Source organism: Neodiprion fabricii, chromosome 2 (assembly GCF_021155785.1).
Source record: "Neodiprion fabricii isolate iyNeoFabr1 chromosome 2, iyNeoFabr1.1, whole genome shotgun sequence".
NCBI classification, from domain to species: Eukaryota; Metazoa; Arthropoda; class Insecta; order Hymenoptera; family Diprionidae; genus Neodiprion; species Neodiprion fabricii.
Genome location: NC_060240.1, coordinates 9612472 through 9633078, shown reverse-complemented (window position 1 = coordinate 9633078; position 20607 = coordinate 9612472). Strand labels below are relative to the sequence as shown.

The following is a 20607-nucleotide window of genomic DNA, read 5'->3' as shown; positions in this document are numbered from 1 at the left end:
CTAAATTTCAACACAGCTGCTCCCCAACAATCGGAAAAGAATAGAAACGGATTGAGAATTTCAATACGATCTATTCAGATTTCTTTATCCAAACGGATGTTTCGTATTCTTTGAAAAGAATTAAATTCGGAAAGAAAGAATTGAATCGGATTGATAATTGCCATCCCTTATTCTAAATAAACAATTGAAACGAACAAGCTATCAGAGGTGTACGTAATTCGAGATTAGTCAAAACAATCCATACTGGGTCAGCGGCAAATGAAAGAGCAAACAGTGAGAGAAAAACATTTAAGGCAACAACTGAGCTGCAGGGAAATTAACATTTGCCGTACGGTTTACAGGAAGCACGTTACATTGGCGCGAACTTTAAACTATGAAAACAAAGATAACGCCAAACGGAGACTGTGTTAACATATATTTATATATTATTTGCTCCATAAGTTTGTAAAGCGACTAATTGTTAAACGCCAAACGAGATTGTTATTATTTCCTTGTTTCGTTTCCGCGGTGCGTTGTTTTCGATATCATACGCACGGCAACGTTGGAAGTGAAACTTTTTTTTTTTTTTTTTTTTTTTTTTTTACTTTGCAAAACTACAGACAAATACTAAGATTTCGCGCGGATTCTTCGTATCTGATCGTCCTTTGTCTAGAATTACCCCAATATTATGCACAAATATATATATATTATCCCTCAAGCGTTCCATGGTCTTAAATACTATATATCTGACAATGATAATGAATATGAAAAAATTAAGTGGAAACAAAAGAAAAACAAAAAAATAAAAAATAAATAAAAAAAAAATTACATTCAGCTCGCAATCAATGACAACGGTTAATATAAGTATAACCAGAGTTTCTGAGGCAAGCTAATTATTAGCGTCAGCAGCGATCAGCTACGCGATGCAAACAACTGGAAGTGTACGTCCACGGCCATTGTAGTAAGCATCTAGACTTGTTAGCAACAGCGATATACGTCACGGAACACGGCAGTGTGCTCACCAATTTCGGACTTGTCATGCATTACATGAATCATGCATGCGATGCCAACGCGTTCGAATCGTCTCATCGCCGGTATACATAAATTTTAAAACTGTTGGCTTTCTCAAGTATCGATGAATGAAAAGGAAGTGAATTTTTTTTCGTTCTTTATACATTTATAAGAAGAAAACAAGGACGTTCGATTTTCTAAACCTACTTATTTTTAGAGGATGTGCAAAGCTCACGGGTTAACATTGCGACTCCCGAGTCACATACCTATTGGCACTGATAGATATAATGGGTGCATATGCGGTGTTGCCACTGCTTTCGAATACAATCACGTCCCTCCCGATAACAAAGCGAACGAAGGTTGTTCTCTTCGCCTCGTTTTCTTCATTGTGCTTTACACGAGCATATATGGTACACATGCGATACATGCCTCGTTGTACGTGTAAAATAGAGTATCTGTTACGAGTAATGGGATGTAAGTATGGGTACGTAACAGATTGAGTACCGCGATAATCGAAAAACAAATTATCTCAACTGTAGTTTCGCTCACGTAATCGCGATGAACTCGCGAAAGAGAGAAAAATAATTTTAATAATTAACTACAAACACAGATAATACACAAAGATAGTAAAAAAAAAAAAAAAAAAAAAAAAAAAAAAAAAAAACTTTTCGACGAATACCAACCACTGCAGTTATATAAACGCATACGTTGTTCGTGAATATTACTATCTGCAGCGAAACCATGTGCAGACGAAATAACAACTGAGCGCGTTCATGCGTTGCTCATCGGATGTCCGCCATTTTGTAATCACATATCTCATATGATAATGAGGGAGGTTCTCTAGGTTTTGCTTAATGAACGACACACATACACACACACACACGTAATATTTCTAGGCAATCCGAGATCAAACCTGCGGCGTTTTGTTTGCATGTGTAGTATATAGGCATATACGACATATTTCGCAGTATTGGATAACAATGAATCATAGGGGAATTTCTAATCAGAACAAACTTAGTTCAAATTTAGATTCAATGCTTCCTGTATGACAGATGTGATGGAAAAGAGTCGGGGTGAATTCAACGGTTAAATTGTACGTCTAGGTTATGTTAACGAAAATCTTGTTATTATTGTAACGTATTATACTCCGAGATGATGAATTGTAAATATCGCGTAATAAAACCAGTGCGAAAAAATGTATGCAGAAAAAATTAAAATCGCCATCAACTCGTCTTTTATACACGCATACATTCAGAGTGAATTAGTAACGTCTGCGCGTGCGTCTGTCGTCTGCTAAAAATCTAAAAGCAGTTGTTTCCCAGGGTGGCCAACTGTAAAACTTTTTTACAACTATAGGCTTCGAGTACAACTGCCAGCGACAAATGTCAAAGTTTTTGAGGTTACGTTCACGACGGTTGGTCACCCTGAGATACAACTGCTCTCGGCTTTTCAGCATACGACGGACCATGCAGTCGTTAGCAATTCACTCCGTATATTAAATAATGCAGTGCAGCGTTTTCGTGAAACAATATCGGATGCGCGTAAAATTTTTCTTAACGTATTTGCTGACAAACAAAACCATACATGTGCATATGTACATCATATTATATAACATAAGTTTATTTCCATATTCACGCATATTGCACATGCGTAATAAAGTTTACGAATGTGTTACTCAACCCGGGGATACCGTTTCCGCGATGCATAAAACGCGTAAATATGCCGCATGTATGCACGTGTAGTGTAATATATTGTACATATTTGCAGTCTGCTCGTGCAGTCTTGAATAACAAGGGAAAAAAAAAAACTACGTTTAAGCCTCGTGTTTTGTCTTTAATGCTATTAGACGACAGACGTTTACATGACCAAATTTTAATTACAGGCTAATTGCAGAAGATAAACACACGTTGTAATACGCTCGCAACGTACGTGTTACACAATTGACGCAAGCAAGGAAACTGTTTCGTGTATCGGATGGTTTAAGAAGTTCATCGATGCAACGAGCGAAGAGAACAGATTTCAACCTCAACAGGTGTTTCGAAACGAAATATGACGAAATGTATTTAATTGACTAAAGAAAGCAAACGTAAGAGAAAAAAAAAAACTTTGATTATTAGTGAACTTCGTGAAAAAGTAAGAAAAACTTTGAGTTTGCTCGGTCGGTAAGGGTAGGAGTACTACATAACCTACCGAGACCCTTTGTTCGACCTTATCACGCCATAGTCGTGTATATTCAGTATTTGTCAAACGATTTATTATTTGTGTATTCATTTATTTACATTATTTAGGAATACAAGAATAGAAAATATTGAATTCATCGAACTAGCTTAACTTTACTCAGAAAACTATATTTTCCAATATCCGTACAAATTCATCCAAAACACTTCATTCTCATTACTTTGTCAAATATTCAATCTTACAACGTTGTAGGTACCAATATTTATCGCGATCGAAAAATGATAATCTTTAATTGACGACTGCAAAATAAAAAAAAAAAAAAAAAGAACCTGTTTCAGTGAATTTGGAGAAAATAATCTGAAGAATTAAATGAGCCTGCGTTTCAAACATGAAATCGAACGAATCTATCAGATATTTGATAATTTTGAAGTGATTTGAAACGGAACATCAATGACTGACCATTACTTTGTAAACCAATATTTTCTATTTTCTTGATTTTTTTTATTTTTAAAAAGATCTTCGTAGCTTGTGAGTATAATAGTTTCATGAATATTGAATCTTCGACTATCTCTTACTAGAATACGTAAAAAGTATCGATCATTGGGCAACAAACTTTCTCAACCGCGTCAAACGACGTTCAATGTGTTTTGTAAAAATTGAGATAAAACCGCGTCCGTATCTGAGAATGACCTAGCATATAATACTGCAGCATGTGTGTATATATTATTATACGTATGCTGCGCGTTGTATTCGTGTAAATAAGTGACGAAAATTGACTCTGTTTCTTCATCTACTGCCTCGTTGAAAACGTATAAAGAGTACATATTTGCACACACGGGGTTTCGATATCGTTAATTCAAGGCAACGATCAATTCGACATCTCGTTCGAGCAAGTGACCGTGAAATGTACGTATAATACACGATATAGAGAGCAGTTCAAGGCTGGACGCGGAGTAATTCTGAATAATTTTCTTTGAAAATATGTGCGGCACTCGCAAGGACGCGTAAATTGTTACACCCGTTTGTTCGCGCGAAAATAAATTTGTGTCAGTGATACGTGAGCGTGCAATTTTCGAAGCATTTATAGGTCGATGGTTAAGAAAAAAAAGGGGTGCACGATAAAAGACGATTGAAAGAAAAAAAAAACACATCCATGTATTGTGTAATTATAAATAATAGGTAAAAAAGGATCAATAGTTGTTGACTTGATTCTCCTTCTTTGCTTTTTTCCGTCCGTTTTTTGTTTTTTAAATCTTTTACTCACGATACCGGATTAAAAAAACGTTCGTCTCGTCATCGCCCGTTTGTCGAAACACGAACGGACATTTGTTTCGTACGAATAGCGCGGGTAATATGCGCGAAATAAATGAAAAAAAAAAAAAAAAAAAAAAAAAAAAAACAGATCTTATTGTTATTATTACAATTATCTCGGTTTTCTATGCGTCAATCATTCGGGCTGTTTAATTGTTGTATATACAAAGCGTGCAGCCGCGATTTGTAATAATTCACGACTTAATACAGACAGTTCTGAAAAGCGAATTCCGCACAACATCGTTTTTTTTTTTTCTCATTATTTCCTTCTTTTCGTTTTTTCGGAGTATAACTCGCGTCGCTTTATTATTATTATGAAGCAAGGACTAATCTGTGTCTTATGCATAAAAGATTAGCCAAACTGACATTACCAAATAGTGTTTAAACGCGAAGGCTGCACCCATACGGAGAAAAATAATCCGAGGTCGTTACGTGTAATTGAAAGAATGATCAGCGCGAATATGCCGGGTTTTATGAAATATATATGGACGCGGAAATTTTCCACCATCCCGAAACAAAGAAGATAAAGCGAAGTCCGTAAAGTCGTTACTTCGCAACCGTACGATCGTGTGAAATTGAGTAAACTATTTTTAAAAAAGCAAAGTGTATTAAAATTTTGTAAATAAAACTCCTTCCGAGTCTTTTAAACAATTTTAACGATCTGTGATAAACTCACCTCGAAAGCGGGTCGACGAATAGAGCAACTATTATCACCGCGAGCACAACGCAAGCTAGATAAATTGACGATATCTCGTAGATTTCCGAGTCCGGAGGCCTCTCGACTACTTCGTTTGCTCCGGCACCGACGACGCAGAAATTAGCACCGCAAAGCCGGATCTTGTCCTCGTTAACGGTATGATTTCCATCACCGCTGCCGAACTCTCCGTTGCTCAATACTGGAAGCAGAATAACGACAGGGGTTGGAGTTGAAATTTTTAAAAAGCAATCGATGATCGCTAAAGGTGAGAATTTAAAGAAAAACCTGTTGGCGTTGTTTTAATTTTTTTTTTTTTTTTTTTTTTTTGAAACACAATTTTTCTTTCGGATCGATCGAATGTGTGCCTTGACCGATATTTTCTAAAGAAACGACTTTTACTTTTGGAAAAAAAAATGTCACTCATAGCGGTTTATGATTGTCTACTTAAATTACTCTACGAGATTACGATAAAGTTATGAATATAAATTTTCTAAACGCAGATTGTCGTACGGTTGAAGAAAAATTGAGAACGAATTGAGTGTAATAAATTACAAGTTGAATTAATTATACTGAAAAAAACTGAAGCAATAATTTCAATTAGTAAGAATTTCACTCATTCAAACTAATTCTGTACATATATTGGAGTGCCATAAAAACAAAAACAAAAAAAAAAAAAAAAAAATGGAATAAGCAGTTTTTCGATTATTTTGCAAAAATTATGAGTATTCGAATGACGCAGTTGTATAGAAATGATCAGCGATCGGTGATTTAAGCCTAATCGCTTCGGTTGGTTCCTGCTTAAATTGTATTTCGCAAAATAGACATCGCTAAAAAGAGTAAGACGACGCAATATGGCAGTTGCAAAATGCACGTTGCTGCTTAAGACGCGTAATTTCCGTGCCTCCGAGTACTCTGAGTTGCAGGATAGAGATAAAAATATCGCGAAGCGTCCATTGACGTCCAAGGACGTCCAAGGACGTCACGTTGGCGACACGCCCGCTGAACCAGGGCTGATGGTTCCCTCTCTCTCTCTCTCTGTTTTTTTTTCTCCTTTTTATTCTTATTGCCTCACTTTTCCTTCCTCGAAACTCGACGTCGTTGTTTTTTTCGCTGTTTATTCCCTTCTTCTCCACACGGAACGCGCGTTTCAACATTTCGAATGGAAAGTATCTGAGAAATATTTTCCTTCATCAATGGTACGCGGTCTAGTTACGTTTTTTTCTTACGCAAATAACACGAAAAGTATATTTATATACTTATATAACTCTTAATCACAAAAAAAAAAAAAAAAAAAATACACGTCGCTCTAAATAATAGATTTGCGACGTTTTTTTTCTCACTATTCGCATTGATTACAATTATAATGATTTATCTTTAAGTAGGTTGTAAAAGTTTTTTTGTCCACCTACGTACAATAATTCAGTTTTCACAGGAACTTTCAATTATGCAATGTGACTTTACTTTTTTTTTTTCTTATTCTCAAACACGGCCTCAGTGACTTTGTATATTATTTTAGGCATATGTAATTGGTAGTTACCATGTATTAGACACGCTTAATCTTCGGTCATAAATTGTATACCTTATCAATGAATGGCATATAAGTTTGAATAAAACTATGTCTGTTGTTATTATTTCTACTATCATTATCATTGTTATTATTGAACACTGTTTATAATTAACTACGTAAAAATTTATGGCAAACATGTATTGAATAAATTTGCCGATATATATATATATATATATATTGAAAACCGATGTAGAGAAATCATTTCTCGGAAGTTATCGAATTGTTATTATAATTATTATCGTTGTTATAGTCATCACCGTCATCTCAGCCGTGAGTAGCAACTGGGTCGGATTGTTTATTCGACCCTGTTCACACATCTATCCTTCATCGAGGAAACGATGATCATATAATTATAAAAGATACAAATCGTAAGAACGTAAGTAGAGAAAAAATAAAAAAAAAAAAAAAAAAAAAGAAAAAACTTCCAAAAAACTTACGCGAATTATAAACGTCTAGATCGGCAAAATAATACAATCAACTACACTTGTGCATATAAAAGTTTGCGCAAACAACTTGTGTATATGTATTTACTCGTATACATGGCTGTGGATACATATTCTTTGCATATATATACATATATATATATATATATATATATGTACACGTAAAGATCATTAAAATTTTAGGTAAGAATCGGCCCGAGGCGTTATTCAAAGCCAAACGATTTTACGCGGAATTGTTATTGAACATTTTGCATTCTTGAATCGTTTCGTTGAGACGCGATACGTAGGTTTTATAGATATATACAGGTATACCGCATATGTATACCACATAATTTCTCGCAAACTACTTTCACCCGTTTTCGACGTTCCGTGCTAATACCGCGTTATACAAGGTATTAACTTTATCGAACAACCGTTTTTGCTAACGGTTCAACGTACAAATATATACATATACATACCAATGTATCTGCATGAGGTTATATATATACATATATATGTATGTATTAACGTATATGTGTATATATATATATATATAATGTTACACAGACAGACATGATCGCGTGCCATCGCGAAATGTCACCGAAGAGCCGATTTCTTTTACGATTCTAAAACGTAGACACACAGATTGTAAATTGACGTAACATATACGATAGGTTTGTATGGAAAAGAGGTCGTGTAATCGGAGAAAAAATTTTTAAAAAAATTATCCAAACGTAGAATATTTCTTTACGATATCAAAATTTTTTTTTTCAATTTTATGGTTATCAAAATAATCATTCAAGCCCAGTTATGAGATTATATCGGATTTTCTTGAGAAATTTTTAACAGCTTCGAGGCCTGAGGGGGAAATATGTCGGTGAATGTGTTAATAGATTTTTGAATTAATTATAATACACCTGAATTCATGAGTATTGACTGAATTAATGAGAACAAACTAAGGAATAACTGAATTATGGAAGATTAAGTCAAGTCAATTTGACTTAGTTTTTATTCGTGCGAGGATTATCTGTTTACGGAAAAACAAAAATTAAATTGAAACTTGGTTGAAAGATTGAATTGAAACTTTATGAACCTCGCTTGAATTGGAATGAATTATCGAGAACCATCGAGAAAAACATTGAAATTCATAAATTGAAATGTATTGAGTTGATCTAAAGAAATATATCTAAATTGGAAAAATTGAATTAAAATTAAAAAAAAAAAATTAAGCTGAATTACATGAATTAATTTAAATTATTTCAACTGAAAAAGTAATAACGTCAGGCTAAAAATCATAATTGTATACTGCCAACACGTGTCTGATAATTTGTATTATTGTTATTTGTCGACTATATAAATTCATACAGTTAGTTTTGAGATTATCGAGCATTAGGATTATCATAACGATGTTGTTGATTCCTCTCAAACAATTAGGTACGTACAGCGCGCATATTTTAAGTAGGTATATATTTATATGTATACATATACGCACATACGGTTTTACATATATATTATATATATATATATATAAGTGGCAGACACGGATCTAGATACGATGAAAAATACTCTGACGTCGGTTTATCGAACTCATCGTCAGATTTCTCTTCCTTTTTCAATTACATCGTCATTCCCCTCGACGAAGTTTGATAGAACAATCTTAGAAAGTATCTATAATCCTTATTTTCCTGCTTGGAAATAGGATTTCGAGATCGAATTCTTCCCGCTGATTTTATAACGAATTCTCTTCCGTTTCATTGTCAAAAATTCTTCGCTTCGCAGTTCGACAAGCTGCATTTTATATACATAATATAATCTTGCCGATTTCCTCATCCCGTATAATTTAAACGCGTTAATCTTTCCACAAAATACACAAAATTTTACAATCAAGGTGTGGGTAAAATAATTTTCTTCAATTTTTCATTTGAACGTATAACCTATTTAGTAATCCTCACTTCGCTCTAAAATATTTCTTTTAACATATACATGCTTATTTTTTTAGCGTAGTAAATCATTTTTCAAGTAATACATTATTACACAGTTCTACATAAACTTTCACAATTCTGGCAGAATCAAAATAATATCAGTTATTTTATCACATTATACCTCTTTCAATATACATTAATAATATACAATGTACGTATCATGCAAAATAAACTTGTTTCGTATACAAAAAATGTCAAATTTATGATTCGATAATTATCAGAATTCCGTTTTCAACATTGGTTTTTTCATTTTCATTTTACGCGATGCATTAATATCTACAAATAGATGAAAAAAGAATCTCCGCCTCACTTCACACAGATCACGAGCGTATATTCCGACGATTGATTTTTTTTTTTTAACGTAAATAAAAAAATAAAAAAAAAAAAGATAATAAAAAACAACGTTATTCAATCTCTAACAAATAATAGGTATAATAACCAACGTAAAGAACACCGACGTGACGTAAGCCTGACTGAAACGTCAGTCGAGCGTCCGACCATGCATTGAACTCTCTACTGCAGCAGGGATAGGGCCTTGAATGCGATCAGACACGCGACGATCGATACTCGTGATCGAGCCACGTGCCATTTTTATCACGACAATGTCCTCCTTCTTACACTTGAATTTCATTATCATGCCCGTTCGATTTTTTTTACAAAAATCTCGATTCACTAACTTCGTGTAATAAAGTAAAAATTGATACCCGACGTCACAAACATTTGATGTGAAAGACAAAACCGTCCAACTTCCACATCGATCTAATCTATCATTATCGGGATGTAACATTAGGGAGAAGACGTATCTTCCTGCTATGTAAGATGGCAAAAGTAGGACAGATTCGTGTGCAAGGTTCGTAGTACCGATAACGCCACTCGTGGCGCTGGGTTCGTTAGTTAGATAGGGAATTATGCGCGCGCAGAAGTTTCACGTTTCAGCCATCGGTCGCAGTGCAACAAACGATAGCAGCGCTGCGAATAAACGCTACTGGTACTACGCAAACTTTTGACCAAAATGTGGTCCACTTTTGCGAAATGAAGATATGTCTTCTCCGTAACATTGCTTCCTGCTTACGACAAATCGACTTTTGCATAATATTACCAGTTGGTGTACGACATAATGTGTGATATATGCGATACGTTAGGATAATTAGGGGGAATCTTAGCGTGTGAAAAACAGGTGAGACCAGGGCATAAAAATATGAAATAACGAAATCGTTTCGACGGCTAATCGTTGGCTAGCGAAAATATTTATTTTCGAGGTAACGATATTGGTGGCAGAAATAACGAGCGGTCAGGAAACACGTGGGTGCGATTAAGATTCGTTTTTTCACTAATCATGGAGGAGCTTGTTATTCGAAACGATCGAAAACCGCGGCAAAGGCGCCTAATTGGTACATGGAACCAATGATAAATGCAAAAATACATATCTCGTGATATTCACCCATAACATAAATTGCGTTGAACGCAAAAGAGTGCGTGGATAAAAACTGACAGTATACAGGAAATAAGCATGGGTGATACAAAAAATATTGTTAATCATCGCGTTTATCGAACGAGTTAGCGGGTTAACAACCAGATAATTTCTTCACGATAAGTTTTCCTAATTTGCAAATTTCTGACAAATATCTAGCCGTGTCAATTCTCTGCGAAATTCAAATTAAAAATCGATAATCATTTGACACGACAATCTGAGTAAATTTTGCAGTTTCGAATCGAATGACACCTATTTCTGGAAGTTTTCTGGAATTTAATTCCCCTTTTTTCTTTTCATCAAAAATTGATCCATCGTACAAAAAATTCTCGATCATATATTGCCTCCATGTCACATTTCGATTTGTGATAAAAAGTTATCGATGTTGTAGTTCGAACATCGTTGCATCTTGAGAAAAAACAATTAGCTCAAAAGTTATTTTTAACATAAATGATGATACGTTTCTGATATGCGTGAGGTTGCGTTTCGATTAATCTTATATTTTCATCGAATCCTCTGAATAAAAAATCGTACCTTGCGAAATCGCCTACACAATACGAAGCAAACAAAATTAAATTTATGCTGAGCTACGCGTCGTCGGTATAAACTACACGCAGGTTACTTTATTCCTCAGTTCACTTTCTCAATCGAGCTGCAGACACCGCACGTTTTATATAAGTTGCGCAATATGGCAGTGGATAAAAGATGTGTCAACTTTCGACGATCGAAAATTATCGGTCATTTATTTTTATTCTCCAGATTGCATCGACCATTGCTTTTACAGTATAACGCCTTTGACATTCAACGTATAATTCACGCTCAGCCCTCTGCGATAATGACTGATTGTATGCAAAGATGTAATATTAATTGCCGATAGTTTTATAAATAACTAATCACATTGATGCAATAAAAATATATACATACATGTAGATATTCGTCAAATCGATTGAGTATAAATCGCGTCTATAACTTTGTCACGGTTTTGTTACGCAACCAAGATATCCAACAAAATTGTGCGGTGACTTTTAAAGTCGTATACCCACAACGTTCCACACACAATTCGCATACCAAATTTTCCATGAGGAGTTGTGGTCATTTTTTACCAACTCGCTATATGTAATTACATATTGTATACCCGTGACTCGTTTCTATGATGGGCGTTTCGACTTTGCCCGACGTATATTTTATCGAAGTTAGTTTATGGGCTTCTAAAATTTTCGCTTACGATTCCACACGATCGGAGAAAAAAATAGCTGTGCGTTTTTTCCTCGAGTTTAAATATTCTAATCCATACGCGTTTTGGGTGTGAAATTTGTACCGAATAGTGTTAAAAATTCGCAAGAAAATTTACCTCGCCTCGGGTGAAAAAAAAATTTCCTACGCGAACGATCGTATCGAATGGATTTCCGATGTCGCGTGAATTGATCTTTTCCACATCTCGTATCAAGTAACCGAACTTCAAACGATTGTCTTCGGTATCAAATACTTCAAATTGTATCAAGTACACATTTTTAGTCTTGTATTATAAGTAGAGAAGAAACAGTTTGTTTGTTTCTCATCGATAATCTGAACAACTGGTGGACCAATTTTCGTGAAATTTTCCTAAAAGCTAAACGAAAGTCATGTCATCGGAGCCCCCGTAATACCGATCCCCTTGAAATTGCAAAAAAACGCGATCGAACGCCGATTTCAAAAGCTCGTACTCGGAAGGTAACGTGGAAAATCGTTCTTTGAAGGTAAGGTAGAAACTGAACTTACCCAAAGAGGAGATGAGGTTTCCCCAGAGTTCAGCGGTCTGCCAGGCAAGGAAAAAGAACCCGAAGAACCGTACGACGATGGCGTCAACGGGCTGATCGGTAAGCTTGGCGTAGACACCGGCGACCTGGGTGAGGTAGGTGGCCTTGGCTGCCCACATGGGCGCTGCGCCGAGACCAAGAAGCACTCCGGCGGGCACGAGGGTGTAGAACTTGGGGTAGAACTGGGCACCGATGTAGGGAACGTAGCACAGCAAGGACAGGCAGAGGGTCCATTTGACGGTGAGCCTCTTTATGACGAAGGTGGGCACGAATATACAGGATAGAACAAGGGCTGCGTAGATGGCAGAGAGCGAGACGGTGCCGAGACCCTCGCTGGCGTTTATGGATGATTGGAGATTCGCGGTACCCTGGAAGGCGGTGAACTGGACCATGAAGGCGACCGATACGGCGCCGATGTTCTTCAGTATCCGCCATTTCTCACTTCGCGAAAGCTTGAACTTACGCGACTGAGTGTCGTCGTCGGGCGGCGCTATTTGCGGTGGCTTCGTTGGTTCAGGTGGTATTCCGTCGCTTCCATCCTCCTTGAAACCCTCGTTTCTGTAACCACCGCCGCTAACGGACACCGTGTAAACCGCGTCGTCGTCGGCCCCATTTCCGCCTCCACTTCTTCCGCCGTCGTTCTGCGATGCCACCATTATCCGTTTTCACTACCTTAATAACAGAGAGAAACAAAATCATTTTACATCAACGTCGATTTCAACCAGTGCGCCGCATGTTGTTACGAATTATTATTAGGCTTGACTCTGCATTCTCACAGTCAGATTTTTACACCGATTAATACCAACTGGTATAAATGGTGAACGATCGGTTCTCAAGATTGTAGTTTAACCCTTTCATTCGCACATTTTTCAACTCAATATTTTGGCCCGAATTTTTTTACCAGGGAGTTTTTGGGGTCGGTGATCAACAATCTAAAGTCGGAATTTAAAAACTCTCAAGCTCAAGATGGCGGATCCAATATGGCGGTTGTAAAGTCGTAAAAATTCTATGATTCCGGCCTGAGCTTGTTACTCGGGGGTTTTTACAGTTATACCTACGAAGTAACAAAGATCATTTCAACTTGTAAATAAACTGTTATAAGGCTAGGAAATGGAAATCTTTGAGGTGAGACCTCAAGGGTGAGAGAGATAATGCAAATTAATTGGCGTGCTAGGGATTTTCGATATTGTTAACGTCATTTTTAATGACAGGTGCAAGCAAGTGATAGGTAACAAAGATGTTGCTTCTTTTTCATCTCCTGCTTTTGCGACTCCGGGTGTTTGGTACACACACTGTGTTTGGTATTGTTGTAAAAAATTGTATGAATAGCTGCAGGTGCTTTCAACGCTGCAGTTCAGGACAACCCAACTTACACAAATGTATTGCAATTGCACGTCGTTTACAGGCGCGCAATAAATAAGAAAACATTGATTGTTGTCACGTCGTTTTTCATCATCAGCAGTAAAACCGATGTATACGCATATGTGTTTGAGTTCCTGTACTGCTACGATGCCCGAGACAGCTCTGCAAATCCAACGTTATATCAGGTCGTACAAAGTGTGAGATGAGGTTTAAAAATACGTAATAAATTAAGCTCCCTCTCTCTCTCTCTCTCTCTCTCTCTCTCTCTCTCTCTCTCTCTCTCTCTCTGTTAAATGCCAAATATGAAAAAAATCATTGAAAAAAGGTTATATAAAAAAAAAGAAACAAAGAACTCGCGTAGTTTACTCCGAACACTAACGACTTCCGGGGTGAACACCTAGGATGGAATTCGAGGATCAAGCGTCGGGCGCGCGTGTAAAATATATAGATACGCACTCTGAGAAAGGCGAACCGAGTTTGGGAGGATGAAAAAAAAAATCACCTTGACTCTTTCTTAGAGTTTAAAAAACGGTGGCGAACGTTTCGAAGCCTGCAAAATGCTGAGGTGTACAAGCCGTCGCGGCGTAGAACGATTGCGTCATACAGCCGTGTAAAATACGCAAATATCGCCTCAGGATCGCGAGTCAATTAACCGGAGATGGTACGAGTCACGAGTTATCGATTTACTTGAACTTCTCTGTACGCCGTTCTCATCATAAAATCACGTGACGGAGAAACATAATTTTAGGTACGTCACACAAAGGAATCACTTTGCCTTAATCGTATAAAGTTCTAATAACCTATAAATGTATTATTATTATTATTATTTTTTTTTTTTCACCGATTACAACGACATACGTTCGAACTTTTTCAACGTTTAATACGTTCTTTAGGCACGTCAGCCGGTTTATCGTTTCTTCTTTTTTCAATTTACAAGTCGAGCTTGAAACAAAGAAATTAAAAAAGACACGCAAAGAGATTAATTTTTTTTTTTTTGGAGATTAGGGATTTTCACTCTTAGGATATTTCAAATTTTGAATCCAAGTTGGCCACCTGGACGTTTCAAGATGATATTGAAAGAATCGATGACGGCATAGAATAGAAATAGAACCGAAGGTATTTCGACGTTGCGAAAAATAATCTCTCGATATAAACATACCGCAAAATGAGGAAAAAAATAATTGTAATATACGTGACTTAAAGCCGGATAATATATATATAAAAAAAAAAAAATTTCCGTCGCTGTTACCACTGTTAAAATCTTTGCTGCGGAGTCGTGCAAATCATAATTAGGCGACATCTCGCCGTCTTTCAGGTAGTAAAAGATGCTGTTTCACGGATTTGGGGTACGTATGCTAATTAAGCGCCACACATCGCCTTGCGAGATACATAAATTGTAAGTTAGAATATCTGGCCGTCAACTTTGCGGTTACAAATACGCAGGCATACGGAATTCTCGCGTCCATAATCACAACGTTCAACCTTTCGTCGATTGGTCGACGTTGCCTCGGTTGAATAGCGGATTTGCTTTAAGGTTTAAGAGGCTGTCAGTCAGGAACTTGAACCTCCGTGGCACAGCCAAAGCCAACGGGCATTGAGAAGACTAGTTTTGCTTTCCGAGAACTCGTATCGTACCGGATGGCACAAGTGACTGAAGTACGTTGGTACATGTCGTCGGTTTACGTGGACACATATACGTTTTATACCTGTATTCATACTACATGTACGTATTTACAGTAACGTAAAATGTTTACCCGAAAAATATTTATTCTCATATTTTTTCAACCCTCTAGCAACGGAAAGTTTTTTTTTTTTTTTTTTTTTTTAAACCGTGCAAGACATTTTTTTCTTGGTACACGACTCATTGGAAAAATTTGTTTCCTTATTTTCTAATTTCAAAACTGAATGAATACGAGGTTTTCTTGATGAGTAAATTACCGTTTTTAAATAATCTTCGGGATAACGTACGTGTTTCTTTTTTTGTTTCCTTTCCTTGTTCTTTACGGATTATCATTTTTCTCAATTACATTGCAAATTTATTCAAACGGATGGATAACTGTTTGATTAAATTGATTTCATTTATTTCTAATATCGTTCAAATTTTTCTGACGTAATCTTACTTTTGTAAACGCAGCGTCAAAGTGTTTTATAATTTTTTTTTCAACTAAGATAAATCGATGGTAATACCAAATATGTTTTTCAAAAGAAATGCAGGTTTGAATAGTATCGGAGCAGATATCTTCAAATTTAGGATCACAGATTTCATCACTACAGTGTTAAGTTCCATTTTTTTTATTTTTTTTAACTACCATTCGGTTTCGACTGTCAATAACAGAAATATTGTTTGTATCCAGTAGTATCTGTACTGAATTTGAAAAGAAAAAAAGAATAATTCATAATCGCCAATTATAGAAATTTACGTTCAGATTATTTATCCCACTTTTTTCTCTCCGCATCTCTACCGTAACATCCGGTTATATGTAGAATATACACGGATACAGGTGGACGAATAACGTCAATCGATTTCCGGGAACGGAAATGATCACTGCAGTATATATATATATATATATTATACGTGTACAGACTCTTGCATAAGAGTATTTTCTCTAAAATGAAAGCTCAAAAGTTTGATATGTCGATTGGAGACTATACGTCGCACCAACTTGTGAGTACGACGTCAGTGATCAAGGATTTTTATTTCACTCGCTATAGATCTATGAATGCTAGTATTAAAGCTACCGACGGTGACACAAGAGATGGTAAATAAATAAAACCAAGGTAAGAGAAAAAATAAAGGAGAAAAAAAATGTACGTATAAATTTTATATTCGTTGGTGCGAATATATTATCCGCACGCAAATTGCTACGTTATATATCGAATACAGATGAGAGACTATTTCGAGGTTGTTCGGAGGAACAAACTTAACGTTCGTTAGAAGAAAAAGGAACGATTTTCGGATTTCGTTATACTCGATCGCGTATTTGAATTTTTCAGGTAATCGCTACCCAGTCAAGCGTGTAACATGTAATCGCGGTGGAGTAATTAAGCGATTGAGGAGATTCTGCAACCCGGGCAAGTTCGATGCAGTGTATATATTTTCACTTTCACGATTTCTACGTTCATTTCGACGAAAACATGAGGTTAACCCGTCCGAAATTCGTCTCGTGGCGCGAAATTCCACATCGATAAAGATTATACACGCGTGCAGAAATATACCGCAGTATCGAATCGTGAAAAACTCGATAGCTGAATTTAAGCGTAATCATATTCCTAGATTTCAAAATTTCACGCTCCAGACAATCGTTAGGAATAAATTTTCAACCGATTGTCCAAACAATTGATTATCGCGTGGAATTATCGATTATCTTATACAGACGTTACACCGAGTGTTTGAAATTCGAATACCGCATCGCCTGTCGTTCGAGTCTCGAGCGATGATGATGATGATAATAACAACAACAATAATAATAATGATAATAACGAAAACGATAACTGGGTGGATAGAATAATTTAATCCATTTGAAGCAACCGGTAAGAGCCGGTTCAAATCGGTTTGTACCGAAATCCCAGTTTTAATTGATCTGTGTATGTATCAGCTCTCGACGCTGAACGCTGCAGCACGCATCTTCACGTGCAGCACTAATTGCGGTCCGGTCCAAACTGGTTAGACTAATTTCATCCCGCATTGCTTGAAAGAGAAAGGGGAAAAATAAACAATACGAAGAAGAAGAAGAAGAAGAATTGGTAATCATCGCGTAGCCCATGAGCAGAGCACAATGTGTGAGCCTGGAAATACGTTCAGATCGTGAATCGCGCGCGGTGTTAGAAACGGTAGATTTGCGATTTGCGGTTTGCGGTCTGCGGTTTCGATAGGAGAAAAGATTGGAGAGAGAGAGAGAGAGAGAGCCAAGCACGGATGAATGGTTTTCGGGTCATATAGTATATCTAAACGCGTCCGCAATCAATTACAACGTGCAATTTCATTCTGCGGCTCTGATTGAAAGAATTTATAAACACCGTTGATTTTTCTCTCGTTTTCTTTTCTTTTTTTTTTTTTTTTTTTCTCTACATATTTAAATCGATTTTATACCTTCCTTCGCGTGTGCGTTATTTATATATATATGTATGTATTATATATATATGACTTGCGTTCGTGTAATTCGCGTACTTGACCTCAGACTTGCCGCCATGTGTTGTACCAGGTCAGTTATATTCACGGTGATAATTCATCTTCGTTTCTGTCCGAGACTGATCGTGAATCGCAGGCTGGAATGACGTAGATTGTACGTGCGATAAATCGTTTAATTTTTATTTAGTGTGAAAAATCAAGGTTCCGAAATATCGATGACGTTTTCGTCTGCCCTTGGAATTTTTCTTTCTTTTATTTCTCATTAGCTCTTGCACGATTGTACAGTCGCGTAACTGCAATGCCGCGGTGAAGATGCCGAGAATTTTTTCAGGGAGGCAATTATCGTCGAAAATCCATGAAGAATAAAATGATAAAAATCTTACGAAGCTTGATCAGCAGTAATAATCGGAAATCTTGTTTTTTTCTTTTTTTCTTTTTTGATCTTTTGATAATAATCATCCGAAATTTTTTTACGATATTTCACGCATTTTCGAAGGTTACACATTGTGCTGTATTTCATACATATTGCATCATTGCAGCGTGTTTAATATTTTGTATGAAAATAAAAATTATTCAATTTTCGGATAAGAACCAAATTCAAGTTTTTGCACGGAATATAAAAAGAAATGACAAAAAAGGGAAAGAAAAAAAGAGTGCCACTACAGTGGCTTTTGTGTAATACGCATTTTTAGAGTTGTAATCGTCATATCCGCGGATGAAATGACGGCTAAACATTTCTTGCTATCATTGTCTTCGATATTATATCGGAACCGACGGCAAATGAGTGCCAAAAAGGATTTTAGAGTCGAAATAAAATCGCAAGCGTGTCGGCGGCACGGCGGCCATGTTGAAGTATAAAGTGGTTCTCATTTCCGAGTCATATGTTGTACGAGATGAAATTTTCACGACAGCTTTATCTACACTGCAGAAATATAAATTAAAACGTTGAGGTATGTAGAAGTTTCGCTTATGATAACACAATTCTCACATATACGTTGAGTATTTCAAAACTCGTGAATGGGAGACCAAAAACATTGTGATACATCAAACAAAAATGGAAGAAGACAAAAAAAAAAAAGAAAACGGGTAAGAAAACGAAGAAATAAAAAATCCAAAATAACTTGAGATGCTTTACTCACTACCGTCAACACACTGATTGTCATTTGCATAGTCCCACAAATTGTTCAGGCTTCAATACTTGGTATAAATTCTCTCACTCAGGAGCTCAAAATAGCATTTTATGTCTAGGTACCCGAAATGTACGTACGTAAATAGCTAATGAATATATTCCGGTCTTGACGACGACTCCGTTTATATGTTTATTTCATTGAAACTATTCCATCTTCATATATCTCCGTAAAATATGTAGGTTGGTTAGGACAAGTTAGGTTAGGTATGCAATACAACGCGTTCTATCGCTTGTCATACATTCTCATCTGAAATTTTCAATAAACATTTTCTCCTCCGTTACAATTTTTTCAACATCCTACTGTTTTTATAATTTTCCTTGTCACACATCTCACTTATCGTTATTATATAACGTATAACACCGCTGCAATGAGGCACTTTATCCATGTTTACTCGTTTACTCACATATAATCAGCGTTTAACGGACATGATGCGAATAACTTGAATAAATCTTCGTACAATACCTGTTATGTATACCGGTGTACACGCACCGTCATCTTATATGTAACACATGCTCGAGTAAGACGCAAGATTCCGTTATTTGTCCGGGATTACACTGAACGAATCGGATCAAATGAAAATATATACCATATATATATATATATATATATATATATATTATGGGTATGAAATACTCTGTATTGTAATGCGACAGTCAAGCGTATAACTTTACTTTATAAAACGTACTGCATTACGGGAACAGTTATAACAATTAACGCGTTGATTTTCAAAGAGCATATACACGATATGATCATGTCGCGAATTACCATTAATTAAAATAAATAAATTTATGCGAAAATCTGCATCCCGTGGAATTTGACAGAATCATGAATATATCGGATGGCATAGATGTTCAATATCGAGTGAATCGAACGCCTGGATAAGCGAGAAGCGATATCTGCTTGGGAATATGATAAATCTGTATGCACGTAGTTACGCGGATATAGATACATATTTATTTATCAGAAAAGCGGTCTGGCTACTTGCGTAAACGCGAGAAAGAGAGAGAGAGAGAGAAATAAAAGAGGCGTACAACTTGTGAGGTAGCTACAAATGGAGATTGATATAATCGAGTTACACGAGAAGGAGAGTTGGGAATGTCCGAGATCGACGTGGAGTAAATTGCCTCGTCCCAAATGCATAATTTTCATACTGAGTAGCGATGGCTGTTGCATCTGTAACGAGATGCTGTATAATATAGTTTTGTATGTACGTACGACGTGCAACGCGTGTAACGTAAGTATCGTGTAAAGGAACATTGAAATCTCCGCGAGAGTTGTGTGTATAGATTACAATAGAATATTACGTACATAACAGTGCAGAAGAGCAATGCACATGTCGTATTAAAGTAGATTTTACTATTATTGAGAAAAATTATACGTGTAAAACGTGAAACGGGGTAATTATATTTGGACGATTCATTGCGATAAAAAGAACGAGATTCACGCAGACACAATAACGCAATTAACTATAATAACGTAATAATAGAGGCGTGATTTTCTTGAAATTACGAT

General features: G+C 36.3%; 1 protein-coding gene across 2 annotated transcripts in view; it reads right to left on the bottom strand.

Moving 5' to 3' along the window:
* The window catches only part of LOC124177042 (UNC93-like protein), a 60419-nt gene that overhangs the window by 27686 nt on the left and 12126 nt on the right, over window positions 1-20607 (bottom strand). For both annotated transcript variants that reach the window (XM_046559090.1, XM_046559091.1), the window contains exons 2-3: window positions 12377-13086; window positions 5156-5375 (exon numbers count right to left, since the gene is read on the bottom strand). In XM_046559090.1, coding sequence (XP_046415046.1) covers window positions 5156-5375; window positions 12377-13070 — 914 coding nt within the window. In that variant the 5' untranslated portion in view covers window positions 13071-13086. The remainder of the gene's footprint in view (window positions 1-5155; window positions 5376-12376; window positions 13087-20607) is intronic.